At 40.2% G+C, this 25688-nt stretch overlaps 1 protein-coding gene across 1 annotated transcript in view; it reads right to left on the bottom strand.

Annotated features, from left to right (window-relative positions):
• LOC126185120 (probable chitinase 2) overlaps nucleotides 1-25688 on the bottom strand; it is a 277984-nt gene that overhangs the window by 58824 nt on the left and 193472 nt on the right. Inside the window, exons 5-6 of the mRNA XM_049927938.1 lie at nucleotides 17393-17608; nucleotides 4553-4741 (exon numbers count right to left, since the gene is read on the bottom strand). Of these exons, the coding sequence (XP_049783895.1) occupies nucleotides 4553-4741; nucleotides 17393-17608 (405 nt within the window). The remainder of the gene's footprint in view (nucleotides 1-4552; nucleotides 4742-17392; nucleotides 17609-25688) is intronic.

Here is a 25688-nt window from a genome sequence, read left to right as displayed (position 1 = left end):
TCGACCTGCCAGCGCTTTTGTTTGGTAAGTCTCATCATCTTTCTTTTTAAATATATATATATATATATATATATATATATATATATATATATATTAAAAAAAAAAAACTGGGTGAGCAGCAGACAGCTAGGGTGGATACTTCACAATACCTGGGCTTACATACTGACAGCAAACTTAACTGCTCAAACTACAATTCTGGATCTATTTTCTGAAACTTATGCTTTATCAGGGTGTATACGCGGACAAGGAAAAAAAATTCCCGGATTATTCCCGGATTTCTCCCGGATATCCCATTTAAAAAATATGCTTTTTCCCGGGCGAAAATACACTTTTTCTGTGCTAAGTGACAGTAGGTTTTCCGTAGATTTTCCCTCGGAACTGTAAAAATTATCAATCCTTTGAATGGTTAACGTTTTATACAATCGCATAGAACTTCCCAGAAAAAAAAGGAAAAGACGGGGCAGAGAAGTTTTGGAGAGACTTCTAATAAAAAAGGAGAGAAGTTTTGGAAAGTCCTTTGATTTGCAGCAACATATACGCTGCATATTTTTGTATTACGAAAGTATAAATTTGAATTGCACCAAACACAGAGCATTAGTCTCCGGAACGTTGAAACCAAGGTTGCGATGTCCTTTTGTAAGCGAGTCGTATCTCAAGCCACGAGATCTCGCCAGCCGATGACAGCAGCTATTCAGAGCATAGGATACGTGTTATAGTCAGCCAATAGCAAGATCACTGGTTACATGCGAACACACAAGAGGAAAAATTAACGGTTTACATTAATATACACAGTACCGTATATCTACAAGAAAAGCTAAGCTTTCACGTATAATATTGGTCTCTAAGATTAACACTCTACAACAGAAGCTAAGCTTTCACATCTAATATTGATCTTTTTTGCATGTGTTGTACTTTAAGATACATCAGACAAATGTGCCAGTAAATTTAAAATTATGACATAAATGTCTCGGCTCAAAATTCTTGTAAGTGACTGGTCCTCAAAAAGTTCAGTTTCGAACACTGTGATTTAGAAATCCATCCCACTTTCTCACACGTAACATAATTCATCTTGCGTGAAAAGAAATTTACTTGGAAAGTAACGCTTTTCTAACTACCGTTCGCAATACTATCTGGAGACTGTTAGAAATAGGTTCGATTTACCAGATGCCAGAGAGCGCCAGAAAACAGGCATCATTGTGCGTGTGCAACTACAGTGGTGTAGGAAGCCCGCATGTTCGTATGTATAAAGCACTAAGGGAGCTTACATTACACAATAAAAGAAACAGGGCATCAGAGGATACTCCAAGGAGCATCGGAATTTTGTAAACCATACTAAAATGCATAATTCGGCTTGAAGCACAAATTGGTTTTTTTCAGATTCACAATGAAGTAGGTCCCATCAAGCTTTTCAGTGTGGTTTTTGGGATGTAAATTTTCTTGGAGTACCAGTACTCTACAATCTCATTTTTGGTTCTTTATTATGACATAATGCCATACATGGCAGACGATGATAACGTGCACTTGAAATTCAGCGAACAGTTGGAACTAGCCAATACTGTAGAATGAAACACTTCGTTTCAAATAAAATGATTGTCTCAGCAGAAAGATTAATAAAGCCAAATTTCTTTAGCAAACTTGCAAAAATAATTTTATTGCTCTGCAAGGCAATTAATGCTTGACTGCTACTAACGTCGAAATAAAATAAAATCGGAAAACTGAAATTAATAATATATTTTTGTCCTCCATAATTATGTGAATGTATTTTAATTCACTCGATAGCTCCCAGCCACAGAAATCCGTTTTGTTTTCATTTGACGTGGGAGCTGTACACAAAGAGAAGCAGTGAAATCACTTCACATAAACACAGGTCACGTGGAGACTAGCCCCCTCCCCACTACAACTCAGACAACTCTGTGCAAGCGCGAATCTGGCAGTTAGGCCGCAAGAGAAAAATTTTTCTCGTTTGCATCTGGCTGGTTGCTGCTACTACTGATAGAGGTAATAGCCAAACTTCCAAGTAGCAGGAAACGGGAGAAGGTACTGCTTATACGTGAGTCAAATGCGCATGCACAACAGACTGCTGGCAACTGGTCAAATGAACCTAATGTGAACAGTTGTGACGTCATGCTCATAGCAAGCAGTTTATTGTTACTAAGAATTACAGTCTGCACCCTATGGCCTTTGACATATTTTTGCTATTTGCAGATGCTTGTGCGTGCACGGTGTTTTGTTGTTGTAAATTGTACATTTCCTTTGCCATTAAATGTTTTATTTTTTTCCCTCTCGTTTATATTTTATTGCTGCAGTATCATTCTCCAGTAGCAGGATACAATAACATTCTTTGCTAGAGAATCAATTCTGCAATCAAAACTACAAAAATTTAACTGAAAGCTAAAACAATGAAAAATTCCCGGAATTCCAAAAAATTCCCGGGTTTTTCCCGGTTTTCTCCTGGATGAAAAAATTCCTGGGTTTTTCCCGGATTTCCTGGGTCGTATACATCCTGTTTATGCCTTATTTTCCCTTATAGTAGAATAGAAGCCGTTAAATCAGCTTATTATGGTCATTGTAATGCCATTATTGCATGTGGCACCATATTTTGGGAAAATCAATCACAAGCTAGAAAAGATAAGAGTCATAAGAAACATGAGTGGAGTCCCCATAGAGCCATATGCAAAAATCTTTTTAAGGAACTTAAAATCCGCCTTTCCATTGCACAGTATATATTCTTGCTGATGTGTTTCATAAAGAAAAAAGTCCCTTTCTAAACCTAATAGTGTATCTCAGAGACATGATGCTAAAGGAAAGGTGATACTGACTATGAACATGCAAACCTGAGTATGGCACAAAAGGGGGTCCATTTTAATGGCTATATGGTTTTCAATACACCCCCACCCCTACCCCTTCACAAAATCAGTGTTTAGTTTATGACGTGCTCATGGGGTGGGGGTGGGGGGGACTCTAAGGCAGTTCCTACAGCAGGGGTCATTTTACTCTATAGAAGAATTCCTGAGCCACAGTTTGTAATATCCATGTGCCTGTCACACTCAGGTACATTCTCTGATTCTGATTTGTCTTCCTTTCTGTTCATTAAGCCGGCCGGAGTGGCCGTGTGGTTCTGGGCGCTACAGTCTGGAACCGAGCGACCGCTACGGTCGCAGGTTCGAATCCTGCCTCGGGCATGGATGTGTACGATGTCCTTAGGTTAATTAGGTTTAATTAGTTCTAAGTTCTGATGACCTCTGAAGTTAAGTCGCATAGTGCTCAGAGCCATTTTTTCTGCTCATTATTGTAAACATATTTATTTTTCTGTAATAGATTAATTTTATGTAATATTTATTTAGCTGTAAAATGGTTTTTTTTCTGTAATAGTACCTGTGCAGTAGATTCTTTAACATAAAGCTGATTAGTACCATTTACATAATGCCATAGAATGTAACCACAACAGATTTGTAAAAGTAGTTTGTTCAATTTCCTGTGATATACTCACAACATCGATCACCAGAACATGAAATAAATAAATGTATATATTTGGTCTACAAACTGTTGTGCCATCCCTGAAGAGAATGAAAAGCAATGAAAGTTCATTTCCTTAGGATCTAATAATAAAGTGTATCCTCCACAGTACTACAGCAAGCACTTTAGAAAGAGTTGTCTGTTGAATGTTTTCTTTACACCTTATTCATTTGATAAAGCATCAATCTTCAAATGTGTTCGTGCGGTAGCGCTCTCGCTTCCCACGCCCAGGTTCCCGGGTTCGATTCCCGGCGGGGTCAGGGATTTTCTCTGCCTCGTGATGACTGGGTGTTGTGTGCTGTCCTTAGGTTAGTTAGGTTTAAGTAGTTCTAAGTTCTAGGGGACTGATGACCATAGATGTTAAGTCCCATAGTGCTCAGAGCCATTTGAACCATTTTCAAATGAGTTGGTGATTACATTGGTTACAACAGCTGCAGTCAGTAACTTGCACCCACCTCTATGGTGTATGATTCAATTGTACACTGGAAGTTACACTGGCCACATAGCAGGGATGGTTGCTGTGCAACACTGGTAATTAGGATACTCCCACCCAATACAAGTTTCCCTGAATTCAGATGGGAACCTGTTCTCAAAGTATCCTCTCATCTGATCATATTCTAAGATTCAACTGACACTGACCTATTATTTGACCCTCTGTTTTCCTATACTGATATTATCATTTCATTTATTTATTTTTCCATTCTATTTTCTTTCCTTCAATATCCATCCAAATTTAATACTTTCATAAATAGAATTTACCCCTCTATACGTCAGATTAGCACTGAGTGAAGAACTGAGTTCTAAACATATTGTGTTCCTGTAGGAAGTTGTTATGAAGCAGCACTTTTTCTTTCATGGTTTAATGTCACATCACTGACAATACTGCTTCAAATTCAAAATTTATCTGCAGTGTCCTGATTTAACTTCAAGTAAGATGAGCTTGCCAATGCTGAGAATGAGCCCAATAATAGTCCAAGGATTTAATAATATATTTTATCCACATTATTAATATGCAGTAAACTTTTAAAATTATTACCTCATTATAGCCCATGTATCCATCTTCTTTAGTATATGGTCCCTGAAAGCTTTTCTCCTCTGCAGGAGCACCGAGACCTCCCACATTAGCATTTGCATCAGACATAAAAGTACGTCCATACAATGGCACACCCATCAACAGTTTCTTTGCTGGAGCTCCAAGCTTTAAGTAATATCGAATACTGTTGTCCTGCAAAACAAGAAATCAAAGTGTGAGAGATGGTTTCTTAATGGTAAACTAATATAGAGTCAAACTGACAATTATGTTGCAGAACAATTAGCGGTCTCGAAGAACATAAAACTAATGTACAGTTTTTATAGTTGTCATATAATATACCAGTTTTACAGAGTTTTTACCGTGCATTACAAGTTTCTAGTGAAGTATACCAAACACAATGCACTGTAGTGCTCTTCCAGTGTTTGTCTTGGTTACAGCCCATCTATTCTGTACCTTTTTCATATAGAGATTTTTCCCATGGGTTTGACAATGAAATAACAGCTAAAGTATGAAACTGAAAGTGGATGGAGTAAAGGTAATTATTCACCATATAGTTAAGGTGTTGAGCTGTAGATATGCATATGACCAAGACAATATGTAGCTAAGATTTCAGACAAAGTGCTTCCTGCAGGGTTGAAAAGAGAAAGCACCACATGTTTTTATTCAGGCACTATGGTCGCATTGGGATGAGGGTTTGTGGTGGGTGGAGCAGGTTACAACAACACTGAGGGGAGTGAGTTGTCATGAGGAGGAGAGGCAGGAAGGGAAAGGAATAAACTGGAATGGCATTGGTGATCTCATCGTGATTGAGGCAGAGAAGACATGTATGCTACATATAAAATCATCTCCATGTACTGGTACTGATGGATCACAGAATACTTGATGGCCACTGTGTCTTGCTCATACAAGAGTCTCATTCAGATGTGGTATGGAGTCAGCACAACACTCTCCTGCTTATTATCAGCTTCCCAGACCTTGCAGCTACTATTTCTCACTCAAGTAGCTCCTCAACTGTCATCATGAGGCTATGAGCACACCATTCCAGTCCTCCTATCTCTAGTCAGACATGTTATCCACTTAGTTATGAAGGTGTATGAGTGGTGCATATGAAAATAAGAAATTTAGGAATGGGAGAAGATAAGATAAAACAGAAGAAGAATGAGATCACAAGGGGGGACAGGGAACGAGGAATTAGTGAAGAGTGAAGCTAGATGGACTGCACCACTTATGACGGGTGTTGTAGGAACTATTCCCATGTATGCAGTTACGACAAACTGATTCTGAGAGAGTGAGGATCCACATGGTATATGTTTTGAAGCAGTAATTGAAGGTCAGTATGTTGTGATTAATGGCATTCTCTGCTGATAGCAGTCAATTTGCACTTTGTCATATTTTGGTGGAGGCCATTCATTTGATTGGACAGCAGGTTAGTGGTTATGTTCAAGTAAAAGATTGTGCTGTAGATGTAGCAGAATTAACGCATAATCAGATCTTTCACAGGAATATCACCCACGTTGAAAGGAGTTGAGAGGGGGCACAGTTTAAGGACGGCCCAAGAGGATTTGTAGATGCTGTGGGTGATAGAGAAGCACTTGGCATTTGGGAGAGGTGGGATGAGTTTAAGAAACAATATTCCTCATTTCAGAGCACAATGAAAAGTTGTGGAAGACTTGGTAGAGGATGTGTTTAAGCTGTTCTATTTAAGGACAATAAGAGGGGAGGAGGTTACTTTTCAGCTGATTAGTGAGAGTTGTTGGAGGCTATGTTGATATGGCAAAGGAGATATCTTTGTGGTCTACATTTGAGAGGTAGTACCTGTTTGGGAATGCCACAGTAAGACCTTAAACAAACTGAGCAAGGGACTGTTTGTCACTGCAGATGTGCTGAACACAGGTGGTTAGATTGTATGGGAGATATTTTTTAGTTTGCCAGGGATGACAGCTATTGAAATGGAGGATTGTAAAACCACCCGGCTGAAACTCAGGTACTCTCTTTGTTCATGAAATCTAAAATGAAAGATGGAGAATGAGAATCAGGTCAGTCACCAGTTCCCCCCCTCCTTAAGTTTTAAAAGGCTTTTTGACTCACACAGAAAGGCACCCATAGTTATCGCTGACTTTTGAACTGGACCAGTTTCTTTAAGTTTCAGAACATAAGAAAAAGACATTTTTGACAGACTATACTCTACTGGAAGTGGAAGGAGGGAAGGAGTGTACAGAGTATAAGAAAAGGAGTAGACAGCCTGCTAATTACATATTAGAGGTGAATGAGATGTTTTGTAGGCCTAGACTGTTACACAATGAAACCAGCTGTGATTGTTAAGCTGTTGATGGATTTCTTCAGTATTTTGGAGGAAAGGCCAAATATGGTAGATTACATAGTTTTCAAACAGTTATAAAACAGCTACTTGATGAAGATGTTGCCATTGAAGAGTATAGTACTCTTATGGTATATGAAGTCATCAATGAAGATGATACTGAAAGTACACTCCTGGAAATGGAAAAAAAGAACACATTGACACCGGCGTGTCAGACCCACCATACTTGCTCCGGACACTGCGAGAGGGCTGTACAAGCAATGATCACACGCACGGCACAGCGGACACACCAGGAACCGCGGTGTTGGCCGTTGAATGGCGCTAGCTGCGCAGCATTTGTGCACCGCCGCCGTCAGTGTCAGCCAGTTTGGCGTGGCATACGGAGCTCCATCGCAGTCTTTAACACTGGTAGCATGCCACGACAGCGTGGACGTGAACCGTATGAGCAGTTGACGGACTTTGAGCGAGGGCGTATAGTGGGCATGCGGGAGGCCGGGTGGACGTACCGCCGAATTGTTCAACACGTGGGGCGTGAGGTCTCCACAGTACATCGATGATGTCGCCAGTAATCGGCAGAAGGTGCACGTGCCCGTCGACCTGGGACCGGACCGCAGCGACGCACGGATGCACGCCAAGACCGTAGGATCCTACGCAGTGCCGTAGGGGACCGCACCGCCACTTCCCAGCAAATTAAGGACACTGTTGCTCCTGGGGTATCGGCGAGGACCATTCGGATCCGTCTCCATGAAGCTGGGCTACGGTCCCGCACACCGTTAGGCCGTCTTCCGCTCACGCCCCAACATCATGCAGCCCGCCTCCAGTGGTGTCGCGACAGGCGTGAATGGAGGGACGAATGGAGACGTGTCGTCTTCAGCGATGAGAGTCGCTTCTGCCTTGGTGCCAATGATGGTCGTATGCGTGTTTGGCACCGTGCAGGTGAGCGCCACAATCAGGACTGCATACGACCGAGGCACACAGGGCCAACACCTGGCATCATGGTGTGGGGAGCGATCTCCTACACTGGCCGTACACCACTGGTGATCGTCGAGGGGACACTGAATAGTGCACGGTACATCCAAACCGTCATCGAACCCATCGTTCTACCATTCCTAGACCGGCAAGGGAACTTGCTGTTCCAACAGGACAATGCACGTCCGCATGTATCCCGTGCCACCCAACGTGCTCTAGAAGGTGTAAGTCAACTACCCTGGCCAGCAAGATCTCCGGATCTGTCCCCCATTGAGCATGTTTGGGACTAGATGAAGCGTCGTCTCACGCGGTCGGCACGTCCAGCACGAACGCTGGTCCAACTGAGGCGCCAGGTGGAAATGGCATGGCAAGCCGCTCCACAGGACTACATCCAGCATCTCTACGATCGTCTCCATGGGAGAATAGCAGCCTGCATTGCTGCGAAAGGTGGATATACACTGTACTAGTGCCGACATTGTGCATGCTCTGTTGCCTGTGTCTATGTGCCTGTGGTTCTGTCAGTGTGATCATGTGATGTACCTGACCCCAGGAATGTGTCAATAAAGTTTCTCCTTCCTGGGACAATGAATTCACGGTGTTCTTATTTCAATTTCCAGGAGTGTATTTATGGGGATGATCCAGTGATATAGCTAGGAAGTGAGCTGACTGTGGAAGGTGGTCCAGCATTACATGGCAGTGACAAGAGTTATCAATCACCACCAAAGAACAATAGAATAAAATTTCCTGAATGTTACTGGGCCGATGCTTACAAACTGTGGACAAAGCAGCCAAGAGAAAATGATCCTCCACCATGGTGTCCTCATGAAGTAGCCCTAAACATGTCTCCTAGAGTCAAATTCGCTGCTGTAATGGCACAAAAAAGACAAATAAAAAACAAAACAGTTTTGAAAAACTTCAAAAAGATTCCAAACCAACATGGCAGAAAGATGAAGGTGCTACAAGAAAGAATAAACAATGAACTGTTCATTGCAATGTGAAAACAACATGGATATTTACACAACCAAATACAACAGATCTGGGTGATGTTCTTTAAAACACAAAGTGATCCAAACAACACCTTAACACTCAAAGCTTCCAAAACATGCCTGCAGTGGTTCAAGGGGAAAAAAACAGGATACTTTCTCTGATAGGTTTGTTGGTGATGCCACTGATATACAAAAGAAAGCCAATGTGTTTGTTATGCAACTAACACATTTTATTGAAGAGATTAATTTCACACCAGAGCAGATAATTAATGCATATCAGTCAAGAACTGTTATGTTCTGGGAGACCACTTAGTGGTGTGGGTTCAGTTGCAACAATCATCCATTCACACATTATTTTATTTTTATTTTTTTTATATATTCAGGGTAAGACCTCATGGTTTCATACTTTCAAAGTTTCACACTTTTAATATTTTAAAACACTAATTCAGTTTTAGCAGCCTTATTCCCAATTTTATAATTAGCTATTTTATACCCTTTTACAGTTTTACACATCCCTCGGTCCACACTTTTAGTATTTTAACAGAAGATTTTTTACACAACTGACTTTTTGCAGTTTTAGTAAAAGACTCACTCATGTTAAACCCATAGCATTACAGCCACTACCTGACCCTTCTACCACCCTCACCGTCTTTCTTTGTTCTCGATCCTCCTAGCTGCATTTTATAATTTTACTATTTTATGCCATTTACATTTTACACAACCATTGTCCTACACTACTAATATTTAAACAAGCATTTTTACATAATTATGCTTTCTATAAGTTTAGCAGGCTCATTCTTGGTAAACTCGTGATATCCCCACCACTCCCCCTCCCAGTATCCTTATACTCCACCAGTCATCCTCACTCCATTTTCCCCTTCCCCCTACCCTCTTTTTTCCCTTCTCCTACTCCCCTCTCTCCTACCTTCAACAGATACCTATTTAAAACACTGACTGCAGTTGCAAAAGACTGTACTCTGATCTGAGGTTCTGAATAGACAAGACAGGTCACTGACATAAACACGTAGATAAATTCTGCATTTATATACAATTATTTTTTGTACTTATTTTAAAATATTACATGGCACATATTTACTTTTACTTTGTTTTGGATCTAAAGAGGATCTAGAGTGACTGAAACATGTCATTTAATTAAAAAACATGTGCAACTGAGACTGAACAATAAATGAGAATTATTGTAAATATAAATACACATGCTGATTCTTTCAAGAGAAATACGTTGGCTACAGTGAATGTGGATCATTTAATTTAATTCTGCTATTATTCTAGCAACATGTCCCACAAATAATTTTTCCTTCATCGTTATATTCACTCCAAACACTATGTTAATACGTTCCCATGACAGTGTAGAGGCATTCATTATATAGTACCATTCTTACTGAGACATGCATTCATGTCAGTTACTCTTCTTAAGATGTGATTATTTTTGTTGTAGTTCACAATCGTGTGTCCACAATTCAATTTCTTCATTATGTTTAACAAACTAATCACGTATTTGAACTATTCTATGCATCAACCTGCATATACCATGAATCCCTGCACTACTAAGAGATAAGCTATTATCTGTTTTCTGTTAAGACATTTCAAATAAGTTCACAGATTTATTAAACACCAATATCAATCCACAAATTTGTTTCACAATCATGACTGCTCAAAATCATTTAAGCTGTACTGACAATTCTGTGTTCCATTTCAGGTGACAGTCACACTTGATATGAATGAGCTATATGTTTTCTCTCTGTTTAGCATTTCATTTTAATTTTCCCATGCAGTTTCCATTTTTTTTCTAATTCTGTGGCAAGAAACTGGTACACTAATGTTTAATTACTTCTTTTAGCTATCTGCCAGCTTTCATTGTCTCATTGTAGCTGACAATAAAGCCGGACATGAATGACCTTCGCAGTTTTTGCTGACAATATCATTTTAATCCATCATTGCAGTTACACATTTTTCAAACTCTGTTGATGGAAATTGGCTAAGAGATGCTTGATTGTATCTTGCAGCTAGCTGTATAACTAACCCTAACATTCGCACCACACACTACATCAATAACATATTCAGCTGATCATCAGCAAACTTAGTTTGTGCTGTATTTTAAATACAGTACTATTCACAAAGTATCAAATCAAGAGAATGGTGAACCTTATAACATATATCTAATCTGAATTAGATATTACAACTATTATTGACAGTAGTATTATGAGTAATTCTCATTGTCCAGCTTTAAATTGAAAATTATATCAGTTATTTTCACATTTTATATGAGAGTTTACATAATTAAGGCTTCACATTGAAGGCTTCCATTTACACTAGGGATGTTGATAACATATTGATGTTTTCTACAAAAAACGTCAATATATATCAGATATATTTCACCCCCCCCCCCCCCCCTCTGATGTGCCAATATTTTTATTTTATATTATACTTTTTTCATAATTTTTGGACAATATTTGAAGTTGTTCTTTAGAAATTGTAGTAGGACATAATTTTACTTCCACTGTGAGAAGGAATCTTACTACTTTTTGAGCTTTCATCATCTTCAGTCTTTCCCTTTGACTGTGTCAAGCAAGTATATGGGGCACAAAAGAACTCCAATTGCACTGGGGGGATGACGGTGTGGATGGAATAACAAGATTTCCAGTGTGAAGAAACAGCACACCAACTGCATTAAAAAACAATTTTTAAAGGAACTAGTGTGCTATTTCTTCACATCAATGTTCTTCAAAAACGGTTGTTGAAAATGATGAACAAATTTATAAACTACAAGATTGGTAACCGCGTTGGGTGGAGATGTGTGATAGGAAATTGCTGATGTATTCGGCACTTGTCAAATCTGATATGTGACAAAACCGAACAATCGACCCATCAGAGTCCTTTTCTTGTGCCACTTACATGCAGTTATCATTGTTACCAAAGCGGTTATTGCCACGCATGAACATGCATCATTTTCCTTTAAGTTCTTGTTCTAAGAGGGATAGGCAGTCTACTAGCTTTTCGATTTACAAACTATCTAATAATAACTCACAACTTAAATATACAGCCCTTAAACTGGCAGTATATTTACAGTATGCAGCCAATATTTTTATAGGCACATAAACCTATATTTCCTCTGCTAATATATTGATACTTTTCCTTGATATATCAAGAGCCGATAATAAAATTATTTTAAAAAACGATATATCGGATTCCCGATATTTTTAAAAATATCAGCAGTCCTAATACATACTATAAAAGTAAATTATGTATGTATGTTCCACATCGCCTGCTAAATCACTGGATGGATTTCAACCAGACTTAGTATACACATCACTTACTGTCTGGAAGTCTCCACCGTGGGAAGTAAGAATCACTGACGCCCCCACAAAATGATGAAAGACAAAAAGTTTATCGCTTATACATTTTCACTGTTCATGCAATAAAACTGCAACATCAAGTATGACCTTTTAATTTATTACTTTTTTACTACTAACTAATAGCAACACATTTCACAAACAGTATGCGCATATACCACTAGATGTACAAGGGTTGACTGAAAAGTAATGCCTCCACCTTCACAACTCTTCAGCAGTTGGCAGCATTGGTATGTGGCACATACTGGCTTGTTCTGTAGCCTCTTCTCTACAGCTCCAGTTGGCGGGAAGCCTTAGCATTGAATGGTTGTGTAGTTACAGTGTGAAGTATGGAACCCTGTGTAGATGGTTGGTCAGTGCGATTTAAGCAATGTGCAGTCATGGAATTCTTAACAGCAGAAGGTGTCACCCCAAAGGAGAGTCATCAGAGAATGAAAGCAGTTTATGGTGATTGTGCTGATGTGAGTACTTTGCATCATATGCTGAATAAATTTAAAGATGTTGAGGCGGGAACATCTGATCTGCATGACAAACAAAGAGGTGGACGTCCTGTGACAGCAACCACCGAGTTTCACAAGCAATATGCTGACAGACTGATTCAGGATCACCATTGTATCACTCAGAGAGAAATTGCAAGCTCAATCGGCATTTCACAAGAATGTGTGGGTCACATTATTGCTATGCTTGGCTGTCGGAAGATCTGTGCACGATGGGTACCCTGGATGATGACTCCTGAAATGAAAGCACACAGACTTGAAATTTGCCATGAACTCCTCTTACATTATGAGAATGGACGTGATGCCTTTACCCATTCAAGTGTGACAGGAGACAAAGTGTGGGTACACCATTACCACCCGGAGATGAAACGTTGTTCTATGGAATATCGACACAAAGACTCGAGCAGAAAAAGAAATTCAAGACGCAGCCCTCAGCTGGAAAAATGATGGCCACAGTGTTCTGGGACGTGGGTGGTGTTATCCATGTTGATTTCCTTGATCATGGAACAACAATAAATTCAAGAGTGTTACATCACAATGCTGCAGACTCTGAAACGACAGCTAACAAGGGCCCGAAAGGAAAAGGGAAATGTTTTCCTGCAGCATTACAATGCCAAACCACACACTTCACATGCCACCATAGCAGAACTTCAGAGACAGAATCTCACCACCATACGACATCCTCCATATTGTCCAGATTTAACACTGTCTGACTTCCATCTGTTCCCGATAATGAAAGACAATCTGCGGGGACATCATTATGCTTATGATGTAGATGTTGAGAGAACTGTGAGACAGTGGTTGTGGAAACAGAGTCTCGACTTCTTCCGTGACAGCTTCAGAAAACTAGTTCATCGTTGGCAGAATGTAACCAATTGGCTGATGGTTATGTGGAAAAGTGGATGTTGGTAATTAAAGATCACATTCTAAAGATTATTTTTGCATTTGATTTATTAAAATATTCCCATCCAAACCCAATTAATGAATATGGAGGCATTACTTTTCATTCAACCCTCGTACCTGCAAAATTGTATCACAGTGAGACCATAGTTCAGGAGATATGATATTACAAAGATTGAGCTGCCTGAAAACTGCAGGGCTAGAGATACAGGTGAAATATATGTACACATGTGCATGAAATAAGCTAAATGGATATATAATGGATGTGACATGTGTATGTGGGCAATACTGTAGGTAAAAAGCTCCTACTAAACCTTTGGATTGACTTTCAACCAAACTTGGTGCACATATCATTTACCATCTGAAAAGAAACACTGTGGGGTTAAGAACCAGCAAACTCCAATAGGGGTAGGGGTGATAATATGGAGAGAGAAGGGGGGAGGAGTAGATGAACAGAGAGAGAGTCTACATCTACATCTACATCCATACTCCGCAAGCCACCTGACAGTTTGTGGCGGTGGGTACCCTGAGTACCTCTATCGGTTCTCCCTTCTATTCCAGTCTCGTATTGTTTGTGGAAAGAGGGATTGTAGGTATGCCTCTGTGTTGGCTCTAATCTCTCTGATTTTATCCTCATGGTCTCTTCGCGAGATATACGTAGGAGGGAGCAATATACTGCTTGACTCCTCGGTGAAGGTATGTTCTCGAAACTTCAACAAAAGCCCGTACCAAGCTACTGAGCGTCTCTCCTGCAGGGTCTTCCACTGGAGTTTATCTATCATCTCCGTAATGTTTTCGCGATTACTAAATAATCCTGTAACAAAGCGCGCTGCTCTCCGTTGGATCCTCTCTATCTCTTCTATCAACCCTATCTGGTACGGATCATACACTGCTGAGCAGTATTCAAGCAGTGGGCGAACAAGTGTACTGTAACCTACTTCCTTTGTTTTCGGATTGCATTTCCTCTGGATTCTTCCAATGAATCTCAGTCTGGCACCTGCTTTACCGACAATCAACTTTATATGATAATTCCATTTTAAATCACTCCTAATGCCTACTCTCAGATAATTTATGGAATTAACTGCTTCCAGTTGCTGACCTGCTATATTGTAGCTAAATGATAAGGGATCTTTCTTTCTTTGTATTCGCAGCACATTACACTTGTCTACATTGAGATTCAATTACCATTCCCTGCACCATGCGTCAATTCACTGCAGATCCTCCTGCATTTCACTACAATTTTCCATTGTTACAACCTCTTGATATACCACAGCATCATCCGCAAAAAGCCTCAGTGAACTTCCGATGTCATCCACAAGGTCATTTATGTATATTGTGAATAGCAACAGTCCTCGACACTCCCCTGCGGCACACCTGAAATGACTCTTACTTCGGAAGACTTCTCTCCATTGAGAATGACATGCTGCGTTCTGTTATCTAGGAGCTCTTCAATTTAATCACACAATTGGTCTGATAGTCCATATGCTCTTACTTTGTTCATTAAACGACTGTGGGGAACTGTATCGAACGCCTTGCGGAAGTCAAGAAACACGGCATCTACGTGGGAACCCATGTCTATGGCCCTCTGAGTCTCGTGGACGAATAGCGCGAGCTGGGTTTCACACGATCGTCTTTTTCGAAACCCATGCTGATTCCTACAGAGTAGATTTCTAGTCTCCAGAAAAGTCATTATACTCGAACATAATACGTGTTCCAAAATTCTACAACTGATCGATGTTAGAGATACAGGTCTATAGTTCTGCACATCCGTTCGACGTCCCTTCTTGAAAACGGGGATGACCTGTGCCCGTTTCCAATCCTTTGGAATGCTACGCTGTTCTAGAGACCTTATGGTACACCGCTGCAAGAAGGGGGGCAAGTTCCTTTGCGTACTCTGTGTAAAATCGAACTGGTATCCCATCAGGTCCAGCGGCCTTCCCTCTTTTGAGCGATTTTAATTGTTTCTCTATCCCTCTGTCATCTATTTCGATATCTACGATTTTGTCATCTGTGCGACAATCTAGAGAAGGAACTACAGTGCAGTCTTCCTCTGTGAAACAGCTTTGGAAAAAGACATTTAGTATTTCAGCCTTTAGTCTGTCATCCTCTGTTTCGGTTCCATTTTGGTCACAGAGTGTCTGGACATTTTGTTTTGATTCACCTACCGCTCTGACATAAGACAAAAATTTCTTAGGATTTTCTGCCAAGTCAGTACGTAGAACTTTACTTTCGAATTCACTGAATGCCTCTCGCATAGCCCTCCTCACACTACATTTCGCTTCGCGTAATTTTTGTTTGGCTGCAAGGCTTTGGCTATGTTTATGTTTGCTATGAAGTTCCCTTTGATTCAGCAGCAGTTTTCTAACTCGGTTGTTGTACCACGGTGGCTCTTTTCCATCTCTTACGATCTTGCTCAGCACATACTCATCTAACGTATATTGTACGATGGTTTTGAACTTTGTCCACTGATCCTCAAGACTATCTATACTTGAGACAAAACTTTTATGTTGAGCCGTCAGGTACTCTGAAATCTGCTTTTTGTCACTTTTGCTAAACAGAAAAATCTTCCTACCTTTTTTAATATTTCTATTTATGGCTGAAATCATCAATGCAGTAACCGCTTTATGATCGCCGATTTCCTGTTCTGTGTTAACTGTTTCAAATAGTTCGGGTCTGTTTGTCACCAGAAGGTCTAATATGTTATTGCCACGAGTTGGTTCTCTGTTTCACTGCTCAAGGTAGTTTTCAGATAAAGCACTGAAAAAAATTTCACTGGAGCCTTTGTCCCTGCCACCTGTTATGAATGTTTGAGTCTCCCAGACTATATCCGGAAAATTAAAATCTCCACCCAGAACTATAACATGGTGGGGAAATCTACTCGAAATATTTTCCAAATTATCCCTCAGGTGCTCAGCCACAACAGCTGCTGAGCCAGGGGGCCTATAAAGACATCCAATTACCATGTCTGAGCCTGCTTTAACTGTGACCTTCACCCAAATTATTTCACATTTCGGATCTCCGTCAATTTCCTTCGATACTATTGCACTTCTTATCGCTATAAACACACCTCCCCCTTCACTGTCCAGCCTGTCTCTGCAGTATACATTCCAATCTAAGTTTAGAATTTCATTACTGTTTACATCTGGTTTCAGCCAACATTCTGTCCCTAGTACTATGTGGGCATTGTGACTGTTTATTAATGAGAGCAGTTCTGGGACCTTTCTATAGACGCTCCTGCAGTTTGTACTAGCACATTAATATCATTATTCCCTGTTGCATTTTGGTGAAAATGGACAGAGAAAGGGAATATGAAGAGATGGACAGATTGGGGGGGTGGGGGTGGGGGGTGGGGAGGAGGAGGAGATGGACAGAGGGAGATGGGAGGAGGAGATGGACAGAGGGAGATGGGAGGAGGAGATGGACAGAGGGAGATGGGAGGAGGAGATGGACAGAGAATGGAAAGTAGGAGCAGATGGACAGAGAGTGGGGGAGGAGCGGATTGATGGAAAGAGAGATGGGAATGAGCAGCTGGTGGACAGAAAGAAGGGGAGGGGAAGATGGACAGACAAAGGAGGAAGAAGGAGATGGACTAACAAAATTGGAAAAAATACATACCTAGGAAATGCCAGGTACTCAGTTAGCCACACTATACATCTTTTTAAATGAGCACAGGTTTTACTTACCATTATTCATAATCACACACCTGTCTGGAAGATATATGTTACAACATTGACACAAATCAATGAATAAGGTGGTGATAAGGTATGTAATTTATAAAACTGGCACAGTTTTATACAACTTACAACACTAAGTGTATCAGAAGGTGAGGATCCATACAACGGTGCATTGGCCCCTGTCATTTTATCCCAGGTACCGTGGTAATCGTAACACATAATGTGCATGTAGTCGAGGTACTTGCCGAGCATTGGCACGTCGTAAGCTTTTTCGATAACTGCCGTGGATGCACCGAGTGCTGCAGTAAGCAACCAACCGTTTTTATCAAACTCTTGTCGAAGTTCCTGTAAGGAAAAGCACATCGTTTAGCATAAATAATTATTTAACATCAGATAGTAAAATGTAACACTACAACTGCTTGTAAGTTCACAGTCTCCATTTCAAACCAATTTTTGAATGAATTATGAAAGAAAGTAAACAAGCCACATTTTTAACACTAGTGCTTTTGTACAATGACAGAAGAATGTTGGATCTGTATAATACTAAAAAACATAAAGCTCTTTCCCATAAAACTGTATTAGCACAGGTACCACCTGCTGATTCTTCTGCTTAATCATACACCATAATGGAACTAATACATTTTATTCTTTCAGCAGATCACTTTTACAGCTTACGTGTCAATTCTCTCAGAATAATTAACGGTTATATTTTTCTTTTCTTAGACTGATTTAGAGAATATTTCACTGTCCCTTTTACGTGCTTTCAATTTATGCCTCAACACAAATTTAGTAACAAATGTACAATAGATTCTTCATCGTAATAAGATTCCTCAACACATAAAAACTGCACACAAAGACCTAAAATTCTGAATTTTGCTTTTGCAAATACTTGTTTTTGAGCTACTTCACAAATTTTACAGTTACATTGTGAAATATGTATTTACCTGGTTCCATGAATGGTATGATCCTAATTTCAAACCACATTGGGTAAAAGATATACGGAAATTTGTCAACATATATACTCATACGAGTATGTCCGGTGGAGATGTCATGTTTGAGATATCTTGTCATACAAAGACTCAGTGTTACTCCAAAAAGAGGAATAAATAAGGCCTAAAAATGTCAATTAGAGATTTGACTGAGAAATGAAGCATTGTCCAAATATTTATCTTCCAATATTCACCAGTTTCCAGTCATACAACCCACTTTGAAACACATATGAGAAGTAGCATATCTCAATAACATGATTTACTAGAATATACACTGTGCTATGAAATTGATAGAGTAGCTTAAATCAGATATATTCTTTGTTCCATGGATCCATAGATTCTCAAGAGTGTAAGCAAGTAAATAAAATAAAAAAAATATATGCTGATGTCATTTCTATAGTCCCTAAGTAGAATGGTTCACATAGACATGGAATAAGCAAAAAATCTGCACCATATTTTCATTTAAGAGATGATACCAAACTTGCCACAAAAATATAAATCTCATACAACAAAGTGCATAATTCTTAAGCTATTGCAGTCCCACACTGTCAAATAGAAAGCAATTTTCAACATTTATTTACACTGATCCCATTACTGTTCAGAAGATGTGTAGAAGTGAGATTTTTGTGTAACGTGTGTAATTTGATATTCTTAACAGCAGTTAAACTTTTTATGGCTGCTGGCAAGTTATTGACATGTATGTTCCTGGATAAGGGCCACCTTTCTGGACCAAAATAAATGACTGTAATACTGTAAGAAGGTTATTCTTACTGCTAGTATTGGTTTAAAAACTATATATATTACACATGGCAAATTTCATCAAGAAATAAATATATTGGGATGTAGTGGTTAGTATCCTTAATTCTCTGAACAGGTGATTACAGAACTTTCTTCAGATCACAACACAAATAAATCACATTACACATATTTTGGAGTTAGAAAAAAATAGCTTGACTTGATAAGTTACCCCAAAAATGACCCAATATGACATTATGGAATGGGAGTCAACAAAGTTTGTCAGCATTTTTATTTTTATATCGCATATACCTGGCGAGATCTGTATTAAAAATAAAGTTTTGTTTAGGAGTTTCAACAGTTCTATGATACATTCCTAACTGAAATTGTTGTATAGTAGGAAACCTCTTACAAGTTCTGAACTAAATATAGTGTGTGTTTTCAAAGTTTGGGGACAAAGAATTAGCAATGAATCATTAACTGACACCCATAAGAATACCATTAACTGGTCTGTCTAAAACTTAACTTAATTTTCTAAGTATTGCATTATTATAGCCATCTGCAAACAAAATTAACATGACATCAGGTAATGTTACTGATGAAAGGTTGTTAATATGCACAATAAAAGTAAGGGCCTGAAAATTGACTCTCATGAGACATCACATGTAATTAGTTCCTAGTCTGACAATAACTGATAGTTTAATACAGGACTCTTTTGTATTGACATCCTTTGTTTTCAGTCAGACAGATACAATCTGAAACATTTTGTATCATTCATTGTGACACCATAGTAAGATCTGTCATGCCATTTCCCCTCACATCCCTAATCCTCTGATCACCCCCAAGAATCAGCCAAAAGGAGTGGCCCCTTCCTCACCCAGTATCACTCAAGACTGGAACAACTGGAACTACCCCAGAGCTTTGATTACCTTTCATAATGCCCTGAGACAAGGGATAGCTTACCTGAAATATTTCCCACCCCTCCTAAAGTGATGTTCCGTCACACACCCAACCTCCACAAAATACTAGTCCATCACTATGCCACTCCCAATCCCAACCCCTTCCCACAAGGGTCATATCCCTGTGGAAGACCCAGGTGCAAGACCTGCCCAATCAGCCCACCATGCACTTTCTTACGCCATCAGTGGCCAGGCCACCTGTGTAAGCAGCCACGTCGTTTACCAGCTCTGCTGCAATCACTGCACAGATTTTTATATTAGTATGACTACCAACCAGCTGTCCACCAGGATGAATGGCCACTGCCAAACTGTGGTCAAGAGCAACTTAGATCAACCTGTGGCAGAACATGCAACTGAACATAACATACTTGATTTCAATGGTTGCTTCACTACTCAATAAATCTGGATCCTTCCCTCCACCACCAGCTTTTCTGAACTGCACATATGGGAGTTGTCCTTGCAAAACATTCTCCACTCCTGTTATTGTCCTGGCTTCAACCCTGTGGTAACATACTGTCCCCACACCGTCCACCCAATATTTTCCACCCTCTCTGTCCTATGGTCTCCTTCCCACTCACATCTCCAACCCTGTTTATTTGTTGCCCTCTGCCAGTACACCTGCCAATCTTTCCAGATTCCTCTCCTTTTTTGCTCTTTTTTCCCCACCTCCCTGCCCCACAACCTCCTGATGTTACACCTGTTGGCATTCTAGTCCCTGCACACTCCACCAAACAGTGTTCATCTCTCTCTCTCTCTCTCCCCATCTTTATGCTACTATCATTTCTCCTTCCTCACCTCTTCCAGATTGCTACATGCATCTCACACGATAGTCGCATTCCAGCCTAAGATGCTGAGTTGGCAGACATGTGTGCATGAAGAGTGCTTGCTTGTGTCTATGAATGGTGTGTGTTTCTCTGTTGCTGATGAAGACTGTGGTCAAAAGCTTTATGTAAGTGTCTTTTAATTGTGCCTGTCTGCAACTTAAGATGTCTTCTTTATGGTAATTAGCAATCTGTCTTTTCTTACATAGCAAATACTAGGCTAATCGGACAATAAATTAGTCACCCCTAGAGAAATCATTACAAGCATCTTTAAATACCATGTAATTGTGCTCCTGTGCATAAGGTTGTGCATGTATGTTGAATCCGGGTTATGTCACTCACTGAGGATTTGATCACACAATTCCATCAAACTGTGGGATGCTGATGTTGGCATTTTACCTGCTGTTCCAACATGTCCCACAGATTTGCCATGGGGTTCAAGTCAGGTGATTTTGCAGGCCAGTCAAGTTGTAACAGAATGGGAGAATGTTTAGAAAACCAGTCACATATTCTCCCAGCATGATGAACTTTGCTATTGTCTTTATGTGCCTGCGTGAGCAATAGCCTCTTTCAATGTGATGGACTTCTAATGATTGATTGATTGATTGATTGATTTCTTTATTAATTCATGTAACAATTTACATTGTGTGGATTTCGTCAGCAAAATCATGCACAATACAATATACCTACAATTTATACACATAAAATTAATATTTACACACATTACTAAAGTATCTTACATTAGTTTTATATCCTTATGTAATTTTCTTATAGTACTGTGCAATTCTGAATTTCATATTATAATTATCTCCTCATGTATTACAATGCAGGCTACTTTAATTACGTTACATGTTTCAATTAGCATAGTCCGTTACTGCATAATAACTTTTATTTAATAAACATTTTTTTAGTTTTGTTTTGAACTGTCCAATTGTGTCAATATCTTTTATATTTTGGGGTAATTTATCATATAATTTAACGGCACTGTTCAACAAGCTCTGCTGAGTTGTAACTTTATTTTTCCTCTCAAGATGCAGATTGTATTGGTTTCTAGTTTCATAGCTGTGTACTAAAGAATTTTTAACATAGCAGTCAATATTTTTTTTACCTACATAATACTTTGAAAAATGTATTCACAGGGGAAAGTTAGGACTTCCAAATTTTTGAAATGTTCAAGGCAGTGAGCCCTACTGCCCCTCCTGGTTATTATACGAATTGCTCTTTCCTGTAATTTGAAAACTATTTGAATATTTTTACTGTTGACTCCCCAAAATATTATTCCATAGGTAATAACAGAGTGGATATAAGAAAAATATACAGATCTGACACATGTAGTATCACACACTGCTGTAGCAATTCTGTTAGTAAGTATTTTAATATGTTCTTCCCAGTTTAACTGACTGTCAACATGCATACCAAGAAATTTTGTGTAGTCTACACATTCTATAGTTTCATTGTTTAACTTAAAGTTGTTATAGTGTGGTTTTTTGCAGACATAGAAGTTACCACCATTTGTTTTTTTTTTTTTAATTTAGTGTTAGTTTATTATTGGATGCCCACTCACGTACACTGTTTAGTGTTTATTCAGCTTTTTCTTTCAGTGCATCTGGTGATTTGCCACTGATTAGAACATTTGAGTCATCTGCAAACAATATTGTTTGGCCATGCTTGATGCTTTGTGGGAAGTCATTTATGTAAATGAGGAATAGTATTGGGCCAAGGACACTACCCAGTGGGACACCTATATTTACATAATTTGGGTCTGAAGTATACTTTACAATATAGTTTGAGCAACTTGAAATATGTGAGATTTCAGTTATCTGTCTTCTATTTTTTAGATATGACTGCAACCCCTTTTTCACAAGTCCCCTTATTCCCAGTTCATCTAACTTATTTAACAATATGTTGTGGTCTACTGTATCAAACACTTTAGTTAGATCAAGAAATATGCCTGTTGTGTAGTTCCCTTTATCTAGTGCTTCTAGAATGTGTTTTGTGAGGTGTGCTGTTGCTGATTCTGTGCTTTTCCCTGATCGAAATCCAAAAAATGGTTCAAGTGGCTCTGAGCACTATGGGACTTAACATCTACGGTCATCAGTCCCCTAGAACTTAGAACTACTTAAACCTAACTAACCTAAGGACATCACACAACACCCAGTCATCACGAGGCAGAGAAAGTCCCTGACCCCGCCGGGAATCAAACCCGGGAACCCGGGCGTGGGAAGCGAGAACGCTACCGCACGACCACGAGAATAATAGTTTCTAATATTTTTGCAAAGCATGAGAGTAGAGAAATTGGCCTGTAATTTTCAATTTTTCCTGCATCACCTTTTTTGAAGAGAGGTAGTAATTTAGCATATTTTAAATAGTCTGCACAGTAGCCCTGCTTGAAAGATTGATTTATAATATCAACTAAAGGTGGAAGTAGGCTCTTGATACAGTCCTTAATTATAAAAATGGGGACTTCCTCCAGACCAGCTGAGTTTTTGTTTTCCAGTTTGCTGACTGCTTTGTAGACTTCTTCCTATGTTGTAGGTAATAACACCATTGAGTGTGATACACCATTATTTGGCTTTTTGACCTGAGGGGCTGTTAGAAAATTTTCCTGTAATTTTATGCCTATTCTACTAAAATAATTATTTATATAGTTTGCCAAATACACTCCTGGAAATGGAAAAAAGAACACATTGACACCGGTGTGTCAGACCCACCATACTTGCTCCGGACACTGTGAGAGGGCTGTACAAGCAATGATCACACGCACGGCACAGCGGACACACCAGGAACCGCAGTGTTGGCCGTCGAATGGCGCTAGCTGCGCAGCATTTGTGCACCGCCGCCGTCAGTGTCAGCCAGTTTGCCGTGGCATACGGAGCTCCATCGCAGTCTTTAACACTGGTAGCATGCCGCGACAGCGTGGACGTGAACCGTATGTGCAGTTGACGGACTTTGAGCGAGGGCGCATAGTGGGCATGCGGGAGGCCGGGTGGACGTACCGCCGAATTGCTCAACACGTGGGGCGTGAGGTCTCCACAGTACATCGATGTTGTCGCCAGTGGTCGGCGGAAGGTGCACGTGCCCGTCGACCTGGGACCGGACCGTAGCGACGCACGGATGCACGCCAAGACCGTAGGATCCTACGCAGTGCCGTAGGGGACCACACCGCCACTTCCCAGCAAATTAGGGACACTGTTGCTCCTGGGGTATCGGCAAGGACCATTCGCAACCGTCTCCATGAAGCTGGGCTACGGCCCCGCACATCGTTAGGCCGTCTTCCGCTCACGCCCCAACATCGTGCAGCCCGCCTCCAGTGGTGTCGCGACAGGCGTGAATGGTGGGACGAATGGAGACGTGTCGTCTTCAGCGATGAGAGTCGCTTCTGCCTTGGTGCCAATGATGGTCGTATGCGTGTTTGGCGCCGTGCAGGTGAGCGCCACAATCAGGACTGCATACGACCGAGGCACACAGGGCCAACACCCGGCATCATGGTGTGGGGAGCGATCTCCTACACTGGCCGTACACCACTGGTGATCGTCGAGGGGACACTGAATAGTGCACAGTACATCCAAACCGTCATCGAACCCATCGTTCTACCATTCCTAGACCGGCAAGGGAACTTGCTGTGCCAACAGGACAATGCACGTCCGCATGTATCCCGTGCCACCCAACGTGCTCTAGAAGGTGTAAGTCAACTACCCTGGCCAGCAAGATCTCCGGATCTGTCTCCCATTGAGCATGTTTGGGACTGGATGAAGCGTCGTCTCACGCGGTCTGCACGTCCAGCACGAACGCTGGTCCAACTGAGGCGCCAGGTGGAAATGGCATGGCAAGCCGTTCCACAGGACTACATCCAGCATCTCTACGATCGTCTCCATGAGAGAATAGCAGCCTGCATTGCTGCGAAAGGTGGATATACACTGTACTAGTGCCGACATTGTGCATGCTCTGTTGCCTGTGTCTATGTGCCTGTGGTTCTGTTAGTGTGATCATGTGATGTATCTGACCCCAGGAATGTGTCAATAAAGTTTCCCCTTCCTGGGACAATGAATTCACGGTGTTCTTATTTCAATTTCCAGGAGTGTATATTGGGTCTTTTATTAGAGTCCCTTCCTCTTTGATTTTCAAGTTTGACAGATTCATTTTCCTGGTACCAGTTTCCTGTTTTACAATCTTCCATACTGCCTTATTTTTGTTTCCAGCAGAGAGCACCAGTTTGGAGTTATGACCTCTCTTTGCTGCAAGCAATATTTTCCTATATCTTTTATAAAAGAGTGAGAAAGCAGGTTTAATTTGGCTGTGTTTAATGGTGCTCAGGTACTTTAGTGTTTCAGAAGATTTTTTGATGCCTTTTGTGACCCACTTGTTTTTTCCTGCTGTTGATAATGGACATAACACTTTAGGAAATGTTTCTTCAAAATTTAATTTAAACAATCTCATGAAATTTTTGAGTTTTTCATTTGCATCCACCTCTGAGTATACTGAGTCCCAAGTTTGTCCTGCTATCTGTTTGGCAAACTCATATCTATTTTGTTTAGAAAAAATTCGTCTGTAAATATGCATTTTCTTTGTTTCTTCTGGAGCCACTTTTATATTAATGATTTGATCTGAGTGATCAGATAATCCTAGCTCAGCTAGCACCACCTGACAGTTTTCTTTGCCTGAATCTGTTAATACCTGATAAACAGCTGTCTTTGAGTATTTTGTTGTTCTTGTTGCACTGTTAACCATTGGAACTAGATTGAAACTTTGAGCAAGACTTAGTAATGAGTCCCATGTAGCATCAGGATTCAGTTTATCTACATTTAGGTCTCCACATATGAGAATGTGGTTCTTTGGAGTGGATATCTTGTCAAGAACATGATTAAGTTTGGAGAAAAAGATGTTGAAGTCTCCACTAGGCGATCTGTATATACATAAGATG

The sequence above is a fragment of the Schistocerca cancellata genome, chromosome 4 (genome assembly GCF_023864275.1).
Source record: "Schistocerca cancellata isolate TAMUIC-IGC-003103 chromosome 4, iqSchCanc2.1, whole genome shotgun sequence".
Lineage (NCBI taxonomy): Eukaryota > Metazoa > Arthropoda > Insecta > Orthoptera > Acrididae > Schistocerca > Schistocerca cancellata.
Note: the sequence above shows the minus strand (reverse complement) of the source record. Positions and strands in the feature narration are given on the sequence as shown.